The sequence below is a fragment of the Podarcis filfolensis genome (genome assembly GCF_964270895.1).
Source record: "Podarcis filfolensis genome assembly, chromosome: 17".
Taxonomy (NCBI): domain Eukaryota; kingdom Metazoa; phylum Chordata; class Lepidosauria; order Squamata; family Lacertidae; genus Podarcis; species Podarcis filfolensis.
Window position 1 is genome coordinate 31273439 of NC_139621.1, and position 16771 is coordinate 31290209.

General features: G+C 45.5%; 1 protein-coding gene across 2 annotated transcripts in view; it reads right to left on the reverse strand.

Moving 5' to 3' along the window:
• Positions 1 to 11457, reverse strand: part of PIGG (phosphatidylinositol glycan anchor biosynthesis class G (EMM blood group)) — a 58415-nt gene extending 46958 nt beyond the window's left edge. The window contains exons 1-3 of one of the 2 annotated variants that reach the window (XM_083593028.1): positions 11185 to 11451; positions 9042 to 9247; positions 1817 to 2026 (exon numbers count right to left, since the gene is read on the reverse strand). In XM_083593028.1, the coding sequence (XP_083449154.1) occupies positions 1817 to 2026; positions 9042 to 9247; positions 11185 to 11338 (570 nt within the window). In that variant the 5' untranslated portion in view covers positions 11339 to 11451. Of the gene's footprint in view, positions 1 to 1816; positions 2027 to 9041; positions 9248 to 11184 lie in introns of both variants that reach the window. The other variant, XM_083593029.1, reaches the window with a different exon arrangement.
• Between the last annotated feature and the right edge of the window lie 5314 nt (positions 11458 to 16771).

Below are 16771 nucleotides of genomic sequence, written 5' to 3' on the forward strand. Positions count from 1 at the left end.
GTTTCCCAAACTTGGGTCGCCTCTTGTTTTTGGACTACAACTCCCATCATCCCTAGCTAGCGAGACCAATAATCAGGGATGGTGGGAATTGTAGTCCAAAAAAAACCATCTGGAAACCCAAGTTTGGGAAACACTGGTATAGAAGGATCTTTAGGCAGATGGCCAGTTAATAAGAATTAAATAACCATGTGGACCTAAATGAATTTCTAAGCCTCTAAGCACAGCATGTTTCAGGTTAACTGGTTCTCTGAATCAGAGCACACTCAGCTGCAATCCACAAGACCAGGCTGCCAGTCCTCATGCTACCAAGACAGGGGCAGAAGTTTTAAACTCCTACATAGAAGCAGAGACTATACCTTTCAAAACATTGTTTGAATAATAATAATAATAAGAAGAAGAAGAAGAAGAAGAAGAAGAAGAAGAAGAAGAAGTCAAGTGCATCAACTTGGGAAGAGCCAAAGATCTTTGCATGGTTTTCACAGAGGGAACTCAATCCTTGGCATCTCCAGTTAGAAGGCTCTTGTAAAAACCCTTCCATGAAGATGCGGTAGAGGAAGAGTTGAAAAAGCTAGGCTCTCCCCATTGGCTCAGCTGGGACAAAGCGCCAATTTGTTTCTTCCCTGCCAGAACCATCTCTTGCAGAGACTTCTCTGCCTGGTCATTAACATAACCGTATGAAAAAGGCAATATTCAAGTAAGTTATTTTCCTCTTCTCTCTAGCTTCCTTGTATCTCATGTATCCATTGTTTTAAAATAAATAAATAGTATTGAGTTCATTGGTAGAAAAGGCAACATATAAAACATAGTAAATACAAAATTAAAAGGGACCGGAAAGAGCCCTGCCTGAAGTTCTTGAGAACCGTTCCAAGTGGACCAGTTGTAAAAAAAGGTAAAGGTAAAGGACCCCTGACAGTTAAGTCCAGTCGCAGACAACTCTGGGGTTGCGGCGCTCATCTCGCTTTAGAGGCCGAGGGAGCCGGCGTTTGTCCACAGTTTTTCCAGGTCATGTGGCCAGCATGAGTAAGCCGCTTCTGGTGCAACGGAACACCGAAACCAGAGCAGCGCACAGAAATGCCATTTACCTTCCTGCTGGATTTACCTATTTATCTACTTACACTTTTGGCATTGCTTTCGAACTGCTAGGTTGGCAGGAGCAGGGACCGAGCAATGGGAGCTCACCCCGTCATAGGGATTCGAACCGCCAACCTTCTGACCGGCAAGCCCAAGAGGCTCAGTGGTTTAGACCACAGCGCCACCCACGTCCTTTTGGACCAGTTGTACTTGCTGCAAATGGCAATTCCAAAGCCTTAAAGGGTTTGTGCAAGCTAGGGCAGGGCTGAGGAATCAGTGGTCCTCAAGATGATGTTAGACTCCAACCCCCATCAGATGCAGTCAGCACCTGCTCAGTAATGATGGGAGTTGGAGTTTGCAATCTTCTAGAGGGCTTCAAGCTCTCCATTCCTGAGCTAAAGTATGGAATGCTGGCCTGCAGTTTTTGTGACAACCACATATGGAGCTTTTAGTAGTTCGTCACAATGGGGAAGCAGAGCCTGTCAATTATTTGACTGCCTCCAATTGCAAAATAAACCACCAAAAAGAACAACATAGACATGAAAAACATACCCATTTTAGAAATGTGGCAACTAAAACATGTTTTAGAATATCACAGATCAATCCAGCTTTTTTTACTATGAGCTAATACACAGATCTTTAAGAACATATAGGCAAAAATAAATCAAATTTTCACAAAGTATTCATTTGCACACTAACCTAACAATGCAATTTCTTACATCACTGTACCGGAGCATTTTCTTACCTCAGTATAGTCCGAGACAAAAAAAGATGTTGTCCCATCATATTCCACAAACTGCTTTGGAAATAATCGAACCCAAGTATCATCACCATAGAAGATTATCCTTTTCCCAGCTGCTTTGGCCTGCTGTATCAAGTTGTCTTCCAGCAAGGCTGGAGAATTGAGATTCATGATGACATCAATGAAACCCGGGATGCTCCCCGTTGTAAGTGCCTGCAAACAGATGCCCCAAAAGCAGAGGGGAAAACATCTTGATAGGGTTTGAGAAGAGGACGAGACTGCCTTAGGACAAGGGTGCATGGACAGGGGAAAATGTTATTACAATCATCTGTAACAGGCTTGATGAACCAATTCTGAGGCACTTTTAAAAAAAAAAAACCCAGAGAGAACACATCTACACAACTGCCAAGCAAGTCTCAGTTAGATATGTACACAAGGATAGCCACTGTGGTATCCTCCAATTGTTGCTGGATTCCTCCCTCCCATCACCCCACAGTCAGCATGGCCGAGGTTCAAGGGTGATGGGAATCTTAGCCTAGCATTATGTGCAAACCCAAGAAACAACAGGTTCATCATTCAGTTGTAAGCCAGGATTCCCAGTTCGCACACAATGCAAAGCTGAGATTATTTTCAGTGGAAGTTATTCTTGGCAGTAGTCTTCTACCCAATGGAATAGAAGGGGGAGAACACATGGGCACCATGTTGGGCTAAAGTGTGAGAGGAGGACTGGGTGAAGTTGCTGTCTGTTATTCTCTGCTCATCTGCCATCTGCTGGCCAGCCACTCCTTTCTGCTCAGGCACTTAAAGGTGGAGGGCTTCAGGGGTGCATGACCTGCGTCGCAAAGCGCACAGCTGGCAACTGAGTTGTACAGAAGAGCACAGGAACCTCTAGCTGCCCAAGTCTTCTAGGAATGGAATAGTGGTAAGAGACATCTTCCGATATGGAGTGCATTCCTTGGACCAGCACGTAATGGAATATTTCATTTCCCGCTCACACCCCCACTCAAAATCCTGCCCCTATTTTTATTTTTATTTTTGCTTTTCTTGATGTTTTTTATGAATTGTATTTTTATGGCCTATTTCTTCTGCATTGATATGTATTACTGATGCTCACCACTATGGGGGCCTTCAGGCTAAACTGCAGTATCTAAATAAACCATACCATACCTATAGTCCTTCTCCTGACAGAGCACAGTAGCCTGATGCTTTGCTTGGGTTTGCTGAGTCAACTCTACATAACCCTCACCCATGTTATGAACCAGCCCTAAGCCTGGAAAGAAGGGTGGGAACTCACCTGGCCCACAGTCCCTAGCCGCCGCCAGCAACAAGGCAAATGATTATTTGCTTTCTAAGAAAAACAGAACTTCTGTCCGTCAACAAGGAGAAAAATGTTCCCAGTTCCCAGGATCCAACACTGAAAGTTTAGATAGGAGATCAAGAATGTCCAGAGCAAACCCAGCCCAATGAAGGCATGGTATTGGAAGTTTATTTCTTTATTGGCAAAGACCTCGGCTGCATCATCTCCTAAGGTGCAATGGTAACACACACCACCCCTGCTAAGCAGCTGCCTAGGCAATCTAATTCTACTGCCCTGCATTCCAACTCGGACAGATGGAGCAGCTCTAGGACCACAGCCCTTGCAACTAACTTTAAACCCCTTGTCTGATGCAATGGGGGCTTTGTTGTTGTTTAGTCCCTTAGTCATGTCCGACTCTTCATGACCCCATGGACCAGAGCACGCCAGGCACTCCTGTCTTCCACTGCCTCCCGCAGTTTGGTCAAACTCATGCTGGTAGCTTCAAGAACACTATCCAACCATTTCGTCCTCTGTCGTCCCCTTCTCCTTCTGCCCTCCATCTTTCCCAGCATCAGGGTCTTTTCTAGGGAGTCTTCTCTTCTCATGAGGTGGCCAAAGTATTGGAGCCTCAGCTTCACGATCTGTCCTTCCAGTGAGCACTCAGGGCTGATTTCCTTAAGAATGGATCTTCTTGCAGTCCATGGGACTCTCAAGAGTCTTCTCCAGCACCATAATTCAAAAGCATTCATTCTTCGGAGATCAGCCTTCTTTATGGTCCAGCTCTCACTTCCATACATCACTACTGGGAAAACCATAGCTTTAACTATACAGACCTTTGTTGATAAGGTGATGTCTCTGCTTTTTAAGATGCTGTCTAGGTTTGTCATGGCTTTTCTCCCAAGAAGCAGGCGTCTTTTAATTTTGTGACTGCTGTCACCATCTGCAGTGATCATGGAGCCCAAGAAAGTAAAATCTCTCAATGGGGGCTAACACCCTACAACTCCGCTCTAGTTGCTCCCGTCACTTTATGACCTTCCTTATGCGTGGAGACAGTGGAAGGGAGGACCAAAGGCAAGACTCTCCCTGGGACTGGCACAGCCCCTTCTGCCTCTTAGACTCCCTGAATCTCTCCTCCCACCTCCTTTCCCCTTGTCTCTGGGTGCCCAGTCTCTTCCCCTTGGCACCTGCCTCATGGGTTCCACAAAACCCCACAAATCACTGGCCCCTTCCCCGGATCATCATCCAGCTCCCCTGCCTCCTCTGCCTCAGACCTCTGCCCATCCCCAATATTGGACTTGGAAAGATTCCAGCTGCACAGCAAAAACAAGACAAGGAAAAGACACGACAAGCACTGAGTGCCGTTTCACAACACACAAATTTAAAAAGTTGATCAACTGCGCTGTAGCTGTTGTGCATCATTTACAGAATCCATTCACCAAAATTAAAAGAAACCGATACTTAAGACAAATTGTGATGACGGCCACTTTCCAAAGCAGACAATCAATCCTCACAGGCATCTATTTTGGGACAGAGATTGCAATGTCTTTTTTTGGAAACTTCACAGTAAGTTTTAAGGGCACAAGATGAATTAATTACAACGGCTCATTAAGTTCTAATAACACAGTTCTTGATGTTGTCAGAGTATTTAATTAGAAACTCATTTAATATTAGTACTGAGGAATTATTATCCTGATGCACAAAATAGTATAGTTGTACTTTGGAAGTCGAACAGAATCCATTCCGGAAGTCTGTTTGACTTCCAAAGCGTTTGACTTCCAAATCGCGGCTTCTGGTTGGCTGCAGGAAGCTCCTGCAGCCAATCAGAAGCCTCGGCGGATGTTTGGCTTCCAAAAGAACGTTCAAAAACCGGAACAGTCACTTCCGGGCTTTGATTGTTCAGGAGCCAAAACGTTTGGGAACTAGGCTGTTTGAAAACCAAGGTACAGCTGTAGTATGCGTTCCTTGCTATAGAGATTCCTGAGGGTTGCATGTTTTATTTTGTCTTTAGAACAGAAAAGTTCGTTTTATTTTGCCCATTCCTACGTTTCTCACAGCTCAATAAGGCACCCATCATGGTCAATGTACTTCTGAATTTGACTTTCAGTCTATTTGGTTACAAAAATAGGTGGAAGACTTTCTTTAAATTATTCCTTAACAATTTCCGATTGTGTCCTTTACATTTTGTGTCTTTATTTAATGTAAATTGCTTGGTATAGTTTACACGTCACCAATAGCCAAACTGTGGCTTACTGGGACTGCACAAACCTGCAGGCTCCAAGACAGGAGCTTGCAGTCCCTTTGCTCCTCCCTGGTCTTCTTCATTACTGTGCCATACTGAGCTAACCTAAGACCAAACCTGGGCTGCTTCTTGCAGTTAGTGATTGGAAAGCTTAATTATGTCCCTGGGTTCAGTCAACACACTAAACACAGCCCAGAGTGGTGCATGAGTAAAAAAGACCACGGGGGGAGCATTTCAAAATCTTTTGTGAGATTAAAAAATAGCGCACACAATTTTATATCTGAAGGAGTGTTTCCTCCCCTACAGACCAGCCTGGGATTAAGACAATTGGAAGACAACCTCCTGGTGGTTTGAGGAGGAGCAGTGAACTCTTGAGGGGGGCTTCTCGGTGGTAGCCCCAAGAATGTAGAACTCCCTCCTCAAAGAGGTGCATTGGTCACCATGTTTCTACAGCTTCCATTGTTTGCTGAAGTTTTTATCCTGGTTTGGGAAAATGAAGAATTGGTTTTAGTATCCTCCCTCTATTGATTATTGATTTTAGAGCAATGGATGGGTGTGTTTTACTGTTGCTTCAATATGCTGAGGCCTACCTTGGGCACGTCTGACAAAGGACAGGAAGTTCAAGCAACTAACAAGAAGAGGTAGTAACACCAGCAACAATTTTCTTCTATACATTTAGCTCAGTTTATCACATCACCCAGCTGAAACTTCCCGCGTGGTCATGCTTCTAACGAAGTGGGAGCCTGCCTTTTTAGGTCTTATTTTGTGAGGGTTTATCTTTTTGGATGCAAACACTAGAGATGTGAAGGTCTGTAAAAAAAAAATGAGGGGGATGGGGACTGGAGGGGGAACTGGGGGTGGGGGTTCACATGGGCTTTCACATCTCCAGCCAACACCTGATAAAGGAGCCCTTGTCTCCTTACTCTCATTTAAGATACAGCAAAAATATTATTATTTTAGTTATTGCCGCCCATCAACAATCATATCACCACAATGACACATGTAGATATTGGAGATCTGAGCCTTTAAAGCAAACAGCCCACCATTAACTCCCAACAGGAATATTCTTAATGAATAGGACCAGATGAATTCTTTAAAGTACTGAGTTGTATCCAAGGTAGCACTAAATTATTTTTATTTATTTTTTCAAATTTTAAGATCTTTATTGAAACTTACTTAACATACATACATAATAACCAAAATTCCCAATGATTCCCTCACTTAAAATATAATATCTAAATTACAACAGCTGCATAATTATATACTTAATTTTAAAACCCACCCCCACCCTCTACTTTCCTCCACAGCAATTCAACTTCTTTATATTTCTTTCTACCTTCCCCCCCTTGCATTCTATAATAAACTGTTTTTGTTAAATTCTGATTTTCCCCTCTTTATTGGCTTTGTTACTGCTTACATTTTTTTATTCTAAGCCTATTAGCATGTCATTTTTAGAACAATATTTTGACATATAATCTTCGAAATACTTCCACTCCATTCTTAACTTTTGATTTGATTGATATCTTATAACTGAAGTCAATTTTGCCCATTCTATATACTCACTTAATTTACAAATCCACTCTTCCTTTGTTGGTGTGTCCTGAGATTTCCATTTAGTGGCAATCACTATCCTGGCAGATGTTGGTGCATATAAAAAGGTAGCACTAAATTATGCACCCCCTACATCTGTTCTAGGAGTTGCCCCAACACTCCAGAACAGATTAGGGGAGGGCACAGGGCACACACATGGGAGGATGGGGTAGCATCCCACCATGCAAGAAGATCCTTGGGCTAATGGGACATGTTGGTTGCCTGCAACCCATTAAAGCATACAGTGGACACTCGGGTTGCAATTTGGCGCTTCTGTGCATGTGCCGAAACCCAGAAGTAACCCGTTCCAGTACTTCTGGGTTCGACGCGGTGTGCAACCCAAAAATGTGGAACCTGAAGCATCTGTAACCCGACGTATGACTGTATTTCCATCCTTAATGTCAGCAGCTTTTGTTGATTTGCCTAAGCAAGCTCATGGAGCTCTTACATGCAACCAATTGCACCGTAGAAACACAATTTAGCACCTTTCCTGCTCTGCATCCATGTTTCTTTAAAAAAAAAAATCTGCAACAGCTAGTAGTAATATGTTGCTTCCTAAAATGTACTGGCACACATATTAAATCTTAAAGGTTTTTAAACCTTTAAGAGTATTTAAATGTTATGTCAGTCTTCATTTGTTCATATTTGTGATATAAAGGTGTTCTTTATAACTGGTTTATACTCTTCTGTTTTGTGGAATTTGGATGTCCAGATCCCAATTTGTTTGTAGGTACTTTGCTGGGCTGAAGCTACATGCAGCAGCCCAAGAAAGCCGTAGGATACATCACATAATTCAGATTAAACAATCTGTTTCCCTTTTTTTAAAAAAAATGTTAGTTTCTAGTCCTCATAGTTGTGAACATGTGTATGTTTGCAAGTCTTTGGGGAAATGTAGATATAATCTCAGAAAACAAAGGAGTTGCTAAGCAAATTTCCCTGGGGCAAAGAATATAGATAAAATTATACCCTGATCTCATGAACACTTAGCAGAAGTCATTACTGGTTCCGCTCAAGAAACATTTTTTCAAAAACCTTATAAACCATCCACCCTCAATGTGACAACAGGAGATTTTTCATTGTCTGCCCTTCAGTATAACAACAGAGCCAATGGCCAGGAACAAAAGGAGGAACATAAATGTATGAGGACCACAAACACATGCAAAGTTTTGCTAGTTTTCCTCTCAATAGTTGCTGCTATTGAAGAAACAAGCCTCTGCTCTGTTCAAAAGCAGTGGGACGTTCTAAGGTGAAGAAACAGCTAGCAAGACTCTGTCCTGCACAAAGATACCCGACGCTTGAAATTCTATCCTACACCTAGAGTGCTTGCTAACCTGGAAGTCCTCTCAAAAAAGTACAAGCAATTCTGAAGCAGTATTAGAAACTCATATATGTAAGCTAATCACCAGATGGCACCTTAAACCTAGGTTACGGTCACAGCAATGGAATATCTAGGGGCCATTTTTTAAATGAAATGTATTAATATTTTTATTATTATTAATATAATTTCTATACAGCTTTATGTTTTAAAGGGGGGGGGATCTCAATGGACTTTATAACACATTAAAACATTAAGTAAAACAACCCAGAATAAAAGAAATTCAAGCTTCAAAGAAAGATTTCAGATCCTTCTCTAAGTGACGTTCTGCTTTCCCCATATTTATTTACTTGCTTAACTTATATAGCTGTCCCATAGCAGAAGTACTCTAGGAAGGCAGGGTGGTGCAGTGGTTAGAGTGTCAGACTGGGACCGCTGAGATCAGGGTTCAAATCCCCACAAAGCCGTGAAGCTCACTGGGCGACCTTGGGCCAATCACAGCCTCTTGAACCTACCTCTCAGGGTTGTTGTAGGGGTTAACTGAGGGGGTGGTAAACCATGTACTCCATGGAGAAAAAGGTGGGATAGAAATGTAATAAATAAGTTCTTCTGCTTACCTGCTTTAGAAAGCTGGAGAGGCCAGCCAGATGGCGATGTCAGTCGTCAACATGGCAGCCAGAGATCTCCACATGGCCGCAATCAGACCCGCGCTGGTTGCAAAACATGCCTGAGACCTGGCTAATTTCTACCATTGTTCTGAATCGCATGTCCAAATATCAGAACTTACCTTAATTCGAGGCATGGTGACTGTAGGTGGCTTGGCTTCCGCTACAAAACTATGAGATGTTCCTCTTTCCACCAGCTGGCTTGTGTAGGGCATGAACCTTTTGCCTTTCGAGCCAAACACAAAGTCATCTCTCAAGGCATCAATCAGTACTATGACAGCTTTTTTAAAGAGAGGGGATGGCACCTTCGTCCAATTGGAAGAGAATCCTAAAATATATTTAAGACGTGTATGAGTCACCAAGTCAAGTCAATGTAAATACTATCCCCAGCGGTCTGCCTTGCTGCATAAAGTGGGCAACCTGCCAGCTCACTCCCTACTCACTTACCCTCCCTCTCTCCTGGGCTACGTGATGGGTGGCGGTTGTGGAGAAACAAAGGAAACTGCCTTATATAGTCATACCTCAGGTTACAGACGCTTCAGGTCATGTGTTTTTGGGTTGCGCACCGCACTGAACCCGGAGGTACCGGAACAGGTTACTTCCAGGTTTCGGCGCTTGCATAAAGCGCTAAATCGCGCTTGCGCATGCGCAGAAGCACCAAATAGCAACCCACGTGTCCACAGATGCTGCAGCTTGCAAACGTGCCTCCTGCACAGATCACGTTTGCAACACGAGCGTCCACTGTAGTGGGTCAGACCACTGGGTGCATCTAACTCAGTATTCCCTACTCTGACTGGCAGTGGCTCTCCTGGGTTTCAGAAAAGGCTCAATCCCAGAGCTCCTTGGAGGTTGCTCCTGGGACCTTCTGCATGCAAGGCAGAGCCTCTTTCCATGGGTGTAGACAGGATTTATGTTGGGAAGGGGACAGGACACTCACCTGTCATCACCTTCTCTCTGGTTCTGTCTAGCAGATTCAGAATGAAATGTCTCAACAACAGTTCGACACGGCAGCTCTAAAACTGAAGGCTTGATTTACATGTTTTATGTGTTTTCATCTTATGCTGTTCTACTGTAACTGTGAGCATGAGTAAGTGTACCCTCTACTTTGGCAGTTTGCGGGACACGGATGGCGCTATGGTCTAAACCAATGAGCCTTGAGGGCTTGCCACTTGGAAGGTCAGCGGTTTGAATCCCCTCAATGGAGAGAGCTCTAGTTTCTGTGTCCCAGCTCCTGCCAACCTAGCAGTTCAAAAGCACACCAGTGCAAGTAGATAAATAGGTACTGCTGTGGCAGGAAGGTAAGCAGCGTTTCTGCGCACTCTGGTTTCCATCACAGTGTCCTGTTGCGCCAGAAGTGGTTTAGTCATGCTGGCCACACGACCCGAAAAGCTGTCTATGGACAAACGCCAGCTCCCTTGGCCTGAAAGCGAGATGAGCACCGCAACCCCATAGTCGCCTTTGACTGGACTTAACTGCCCAGGGGTCCTTTACCTTTTTACTTCGACAGTTACGCTATTGCCTATCTAGCATGTTACATTTATGTAAGATAAAGGTAAAGGGACCCCTGACAATTAGGTCCAGTCGTGGCCGACTCTGGGGTTGCGGCGCTCATCTCGCTTTATTGGCCGAGGGAGCCGGTGTACAGCTTCTGGGTTATGTGGCCAGCATGACTAAGATGCTTCTGGCGAACCAGAGCAGCACACGGAAACACTGTTTACCTTCCCGCCGGAGTGGTACCTATTTATCTACTTGCACTTTGACATGCTTTCAAACTGGCAGGAGCAGGGACCGAGCAACGGGAGCTCACCCCGTCACGGGGACTCAAACCGCCGACCTTCTGATCGGCAAGCACTAGGCTCTGTGGTTTAACCCACAGTGCCACCCACGTCCCTTACATTTATGTATGGAGGTGCTTTTATGCTGGCCCCTGACCGTAATAAGGACTTGGTTTAGATTGGACAACAGTTGTTTTAAATCGCTTTCTTTTGCCCCCAAGTTCTCAGGAAAACCTGTCGAAATCTTTTTACTTATTTCTACTTGTAAGCTATTTTCGATTATTATCTTGATTTAGGGGTGGGGCAGCTACCCCGCCCACGCCTCTTTCCCATGAAAAGGGGTGTGGAGGGACGAACTCCCGGCTTGGGCGATGAGAAAGAGGCCGCCCCCCGTTGTTTTCAAGCGTGCAACCCCCCACAAGGCCCGGAAGAGACGCTCCCCACACCTTTCCCGTCCCCCTCGCCGCCAGGTAGGAGGCAAAGCGCTTACCTGTGGGAGGCGGCTCTGCCGGCGGCCCGGCAAGCGCCCCGCTCCTAGGCAGCGACCTCACCGGCACCGGGAAGAAGCCCCTGAGAAAGAGCCCGACGCCCAGCGCCTGCACTAGCAGGCAGGCGGAGGCGAAGACCCCCGAGCGCAGCCGCATCCTCCGGCTCCAGCGCGGACAGGTAGAGCCGGAAGACAGGTGAGTTCGCGAGGCGCGCCTGCGCACACCTGCGCCGCTTCCGACGGGCCACAACAATCGGGGAAGCCCGGAGGGAACTCTCGGCAGCTATTGGCTGCCGGTTGACCAATGGTTGGCCTTGGCCTCTACGCAAGACGCCTCCTATAAGGAAGGCGTTGAGGCAAGAGCCAATCCCGAGAGGGCGGTGGGGAAGACTACATTTCCCAGAAAGCCACTGCGGCGGAGCTTTTGCGTGAGTTAAAGTGCGTCTTACCATCCAGTGCGGGCCAAACTCTCAAGTAAAGTGGGCCGCGAGGGGCCGCACAGTGAATTAAATTTCGGCACCGCAAATTGAAGTGTTTGCAATACAGTTCATATTAGTTAACCTTCACAATAAGCGTAATTGGATAGATGAAATTAAATACGCAAATAACAGCATCAGTAGCTTTATTGATTTAAACAAAATGAATACACAAGCAGATTTGTAAACAGAGCCTGACTTTGCTCCCGCTTGTGATGTATACGGTATTATGGGACCCCTGAAACTGCTCAAAAACTTGGGAGACTGAGGAGGGGAACAGATAACAGTATATTTGTTATTAAATAAATCATCCAGAAAGGTTCACAGATTCTGCTCTGACTCCCAGGAAGTGTAAGGAAGGAGAAATGCAATTCTCAGCAGTTTAAGACCAGGAAATCAGACAAAAATAAAAACAAATACAAGGAAGCAGAGAAAACCATGTTTTTCTTATGCATTAACTTGTTTTGAGATAATCAGATGGAGCTTGTGCTTTCAGTGGCCCATTGCTAACATTCTTGTACAAACAAAACATGACAAGACTGACAGAAAATGGGTCAACAGCCCAATAGTCTCCCCCCAAAAAACCACATTTTAAAGGGCATAGGATGTCAATAAAATAAACCAAAGGCATGGTTTAAAAAATAACATTTTTGCCTGGCGCCTAAAGGTGTATAATTAAGGCGCCAGGCAAAGTTTCCTGGGGAGAGCATTCCACAGACGGGGAGCCACTGCAGAGAAGGCCCCTTCTCGTGTTGCCACCCTCCAGACCTCTTGAGAAGGCACATGAAGGAGGGCCTCAGAAGATGATCTCAGGATCCGGGTAGATTCGTATGGAAAGAGGCAGTCCTTGAGGTATTGCAGTCCTGAGCCATTTAAGGCTTTATAGGTCAAAACCAGCACTTTGAATTGGGCCCGGAAACTACTTGGTAGCCAGTGCAGTTGGACCAGGATTGGTGTAATATGCTCAAACTATCTTGCTCCAGTGAGCAACATGACTGCTGAATTCTGCACTAGCTGAAGTTTCTGAACCGTCTTCAGAGGCAGCCCTATGTATAACTCATTGCAATAATCTAACCCTGAGGTTACCAGAGCATAGACAACAGTAGTTAGGCTATCCCTAGGGGTGTAGCTGGGCCACCAGCCGAAGCTGATGGAAGGCACTCTGGGCCACTAAGGCCACCTGGTCTAGGGAACCACCCACTAACAGTGTCTCAGTCTTATCTGGATTGAGTTTCAGTTTCTTGGCTCTCATCCAGTCCATTTCCGAGGCAAGACACTGGTCCAGCACTTCCACTGCCTCACCTGCAGATGTAAAGGAAAAATAGAGCTGAGTGTCATCAGCATACTGCTTACAACGTACTCCAAAACCTCTGGATAACCCCATCCAGCGGTTTCATGTAGATGTTAAACAATGTAGGGGGATAGGAATGAGCCCTGCGGAACCCCACATTGAAGGTTCCACGGGGCTGAAAAGCATTCCCCAAGCAATGACCTCTGGGAGCGACCATCCAAGTAGGACTGGCAGCACCACAAAGCGGTGGCACCAACTCCTAGTTCGGACAGTCGCTCCAGAAGGATACCACGGTCGATGGTATCAAAAGCCACTGAGAGGTCAAGAAGAATTAACATGGTCAAGAAGAATTACACAAGGGACATGTTTCCCTTGTCTCTCTCTTGACAGAGGTCATTGTACAAGGTGACCAAAGCAGTTTCTGTGCCAAAACCAGGCCTAAACACCAACTGAAATGGATCCAGACACAGTTTCTTCCAAAAGCACCTGGATCTGGTCTGCAACCACTCACTCCAGAACCTGGCTCAGGAAAGGGAGATTAGCAACTGGCCAGAATTTGTTAGATTTTCCAAATCCAGGGAAGGTTTCTTAAGGAGTGGTTTTACCACTGCCTCCTTCAAACAGTCAGGGACCACCCACTCTCGTAAAGAGGCATTGACCACTTCCCTGGCCCAGCCAGCTGTTCCCTCCCTGCTGGTTTTATCAGCCAAGAGGGGCAAGGGGCTAGAGCGCAAGTGGCCGCCCTGACCGATCCGAGCACCTTGTCCACATCCTCAAGCCTTACCAACTGAAACTCATCCAACACCATGGGACTAGACTGTGCCCTGGACAGCCCATGAGATTCATCTGCCGTAACAGCAGAGTCAAGGTCTTGGTGGATGCAAGCGATTTTATCCTCAGAATGCTTTGCAAACCAGTCACATCACAGCAAGCTACCATTGGTTCTACCACCTCCTTTGGGCCAGTCTGTAAAAGGCCCAGTACAACCAGGAAAAGCTCTGCCGGATGACATATCAAGGATACCATGGAGGCAGCAAAGTATGCCTTCTTTGCTGCCTTCACTGCCACTAGGTAGGCTCGGTAATGAGCCCTTACCAGTGTTTGGTTGCACTCATTCGGCTCTTTCCTCCACTTACGTTCAAGCCATCTCCCAGCTTGTTTCCTCGGCCTAAGCTCTGGAGTATACCAGGGGGCCAAAAAGGCTCCACAAAGTGGGAGAGGGCGCTCAGGGGCGATCGTGTCTGTTATGTACTGAAGTTCTCACCCTGGGCCAGCAGGGGGATACTGTAGATAGTTTTCACTCAGGTCCACATATGCAAATAAGGGATTGAAAGTGACATTCAGTGATTGGATAGTTACAGAAAATGGTTACTGTTGCATTGTGAACCCTTCAGTTCAGTTCTGTTCTGGCCTGTGAATAAACAAGAGCTGTTTGAAGAATCTCTGTGTCATCTGATATGTTCACCCACCACTTAACAGTGTCAATAGCCCAAGCCATTCGGATGTTCCAGAGCTTGGCCAGGGCTTCGATTACATGCAAACAACACTCATCAGTTGACTCCACCCATGCTGCTCATCATTTTAATTTCAAGAAACAGTAACTGTCTGCAGGGCCAGATTTAGGTTTGATGAGGCCCTAAGCTACTGAAGGTAATGGGGCCCTTTATATGTCCAGCTGTCCTTTGTCAACAACAAATTGTCGCTGTTTTTCGTGTTGAATATATACCATGCAACCAGTCCATCCCTAATGTAGGCACCCTATATATAGAAATGAGCAAACCAGTGATATTTTAGGGAGCAGGCTAGCAGGCGGAGCCCATTATTTACATCATTGGAGCCTACACAACACAAAACACTGTTGCTGTATGTAGGTTTTATTTTATTTGTTTTTTATCTTATACTTTGGAAATGTACATCCAGGGGTTTTTTCCCTTTAAATTTTTTTAGGGCCCCCAAGAGAGTGGGGCCCTAAGCTTTAGCTTGTTTAGCTTATACGTAAATCCGGCTCTGACTGTCTGCAGGTTTTGACCCTCAGTGACTTTCAGTGCAGCTTTGGACAAAAAAGTGGGAGGGGGGGGTCACATTTTCTCCCATGTTAAAAGAGATCATTACAAAAGGTCCCTTCCCCTCCCCTCCTTTTCATCTCCCCACGATACTTTTATTCGGCTAATTTACGAAGTGACAAGCCTGACAATCCTTTTTAGCTTTCCTTGGCTTCAAAGTTTGTTTTAATTTCTACAAAATCTCTCTTCAGTTACCTTTCAAAGAAAAAAAAAGGCCTCTGTCAAAACTCTTGGCTGCTGGCACTGCAAAGCTCTTTGCTCCCCCCACTGCCTTTCTTTTAAATTCAGCTGTGACTGAAGAGGTGACTATGAGGAAATCAGTTCTCTTTGAAGTTGGAGCTTGGGATACGCACCAAACTGTGAAGCTTTTAAAATAGAAAGTTGGTCGTTGCTTCCAACAGGTAGGGGGAAGCTTTCTGTTCAAGTCACTCTCATTAGGGACCGAACCACCTCTACGACTGGCCACAAAAATATTAATAAACTCAATTTTTTTTAGCATCAAGGATTTTTCACAAGTTACACCATGCAGCACATTATAATAAAAAATTCCGGTGGTAGCCCAGCAACAAGATCCCTACAGACCGCATGGATAATGCCAGCGTTCAACCAAGTGGCTCCCTTCTCAGACACCCCTCACACTCCTATTCCTCTTAATACCACATAGATGTATTGCTTGTATTGTGACACCACTCCCAATACATATAGGGCGCAAGGGAAAGGTGGAGGTTAAATATGTTTATCATCCCTCACCCCTCCTTCCCTTGAGCATCACAGAGATCAAACTTCATTCAACGGACCACATCAAGGGGACAGACCCTCCAAGTGTCCCTATATTCCAGGGATAGTCCCAGATTTACAGAAGCTATCCCAGTTTCTGATTTGATCCCAGAATGTCCCGGCTTTCCTTAGGACGTCCCTATTTTCATCAGACAAACGTTGGAGGGTATAGAATTATGCGACCCCCCCCAAGCCAAGGAGATAAGTAACTATACAAGAAGATGTCTGAAGGCAGCCCTGTATAGGGAAGTTGCTTAATGCTTAATGTTGTTTTTTTTGTGTGTGTGTGTGTGTGTGTGTGTAATGTTGGAAGCCGCCCAGAGTGGCTGGGACAACCCAGTTAGATGGGCAAGGTATAAATAATAGCATCATTATCATTAATATGGAATAAAGGTAAAGGTAAAGGGACCCCTGACCATTAGGTCCAGTTGCTGACGACTCTGGGGTTGCGGCGCTCATCTCGCTTTATTGGCTGAGGGAGCCGGCGTACAGCTTCCGGGTCATGTGGCCAGCATGACTAAGCCGCTTCTGGCGAACCAGAGCAGCGCACGGAAACGCCATTTACCTTCCTATTTATCTACTTGCACTTTGACGTGCTTTCGAACTGCTAGGTTAGCAGGAGCAGGGACCAAGCAACGGGAGCTCACCCCGTCGCGGGGATTCAAACCACCGACCTTCTGATCGGCAAGTCCTAGGCTCAGTGGTTTAACCCACAGCACCACCCGTCCCCCTGTTATGGAATAGGATGTCCCTATTTTCATCGGAGAAATGTTGGAGGGTATGAGGGATCTGATAAGAAGTGGAAACACAGGAAACTGCTTTATACCACATCAGACTATTTGTCCATCTAGGCCAGTTGACTGACAGCAGCAGCTCAAGGAGATAGCCTTTCATATTACTTACTGCCTGATCCTTGTAAACGGGGAGACAGGCGATGGACTCTGGGGTCTTCTGCATGTAAAAAAGGAGGGAGGGAGGGAGGA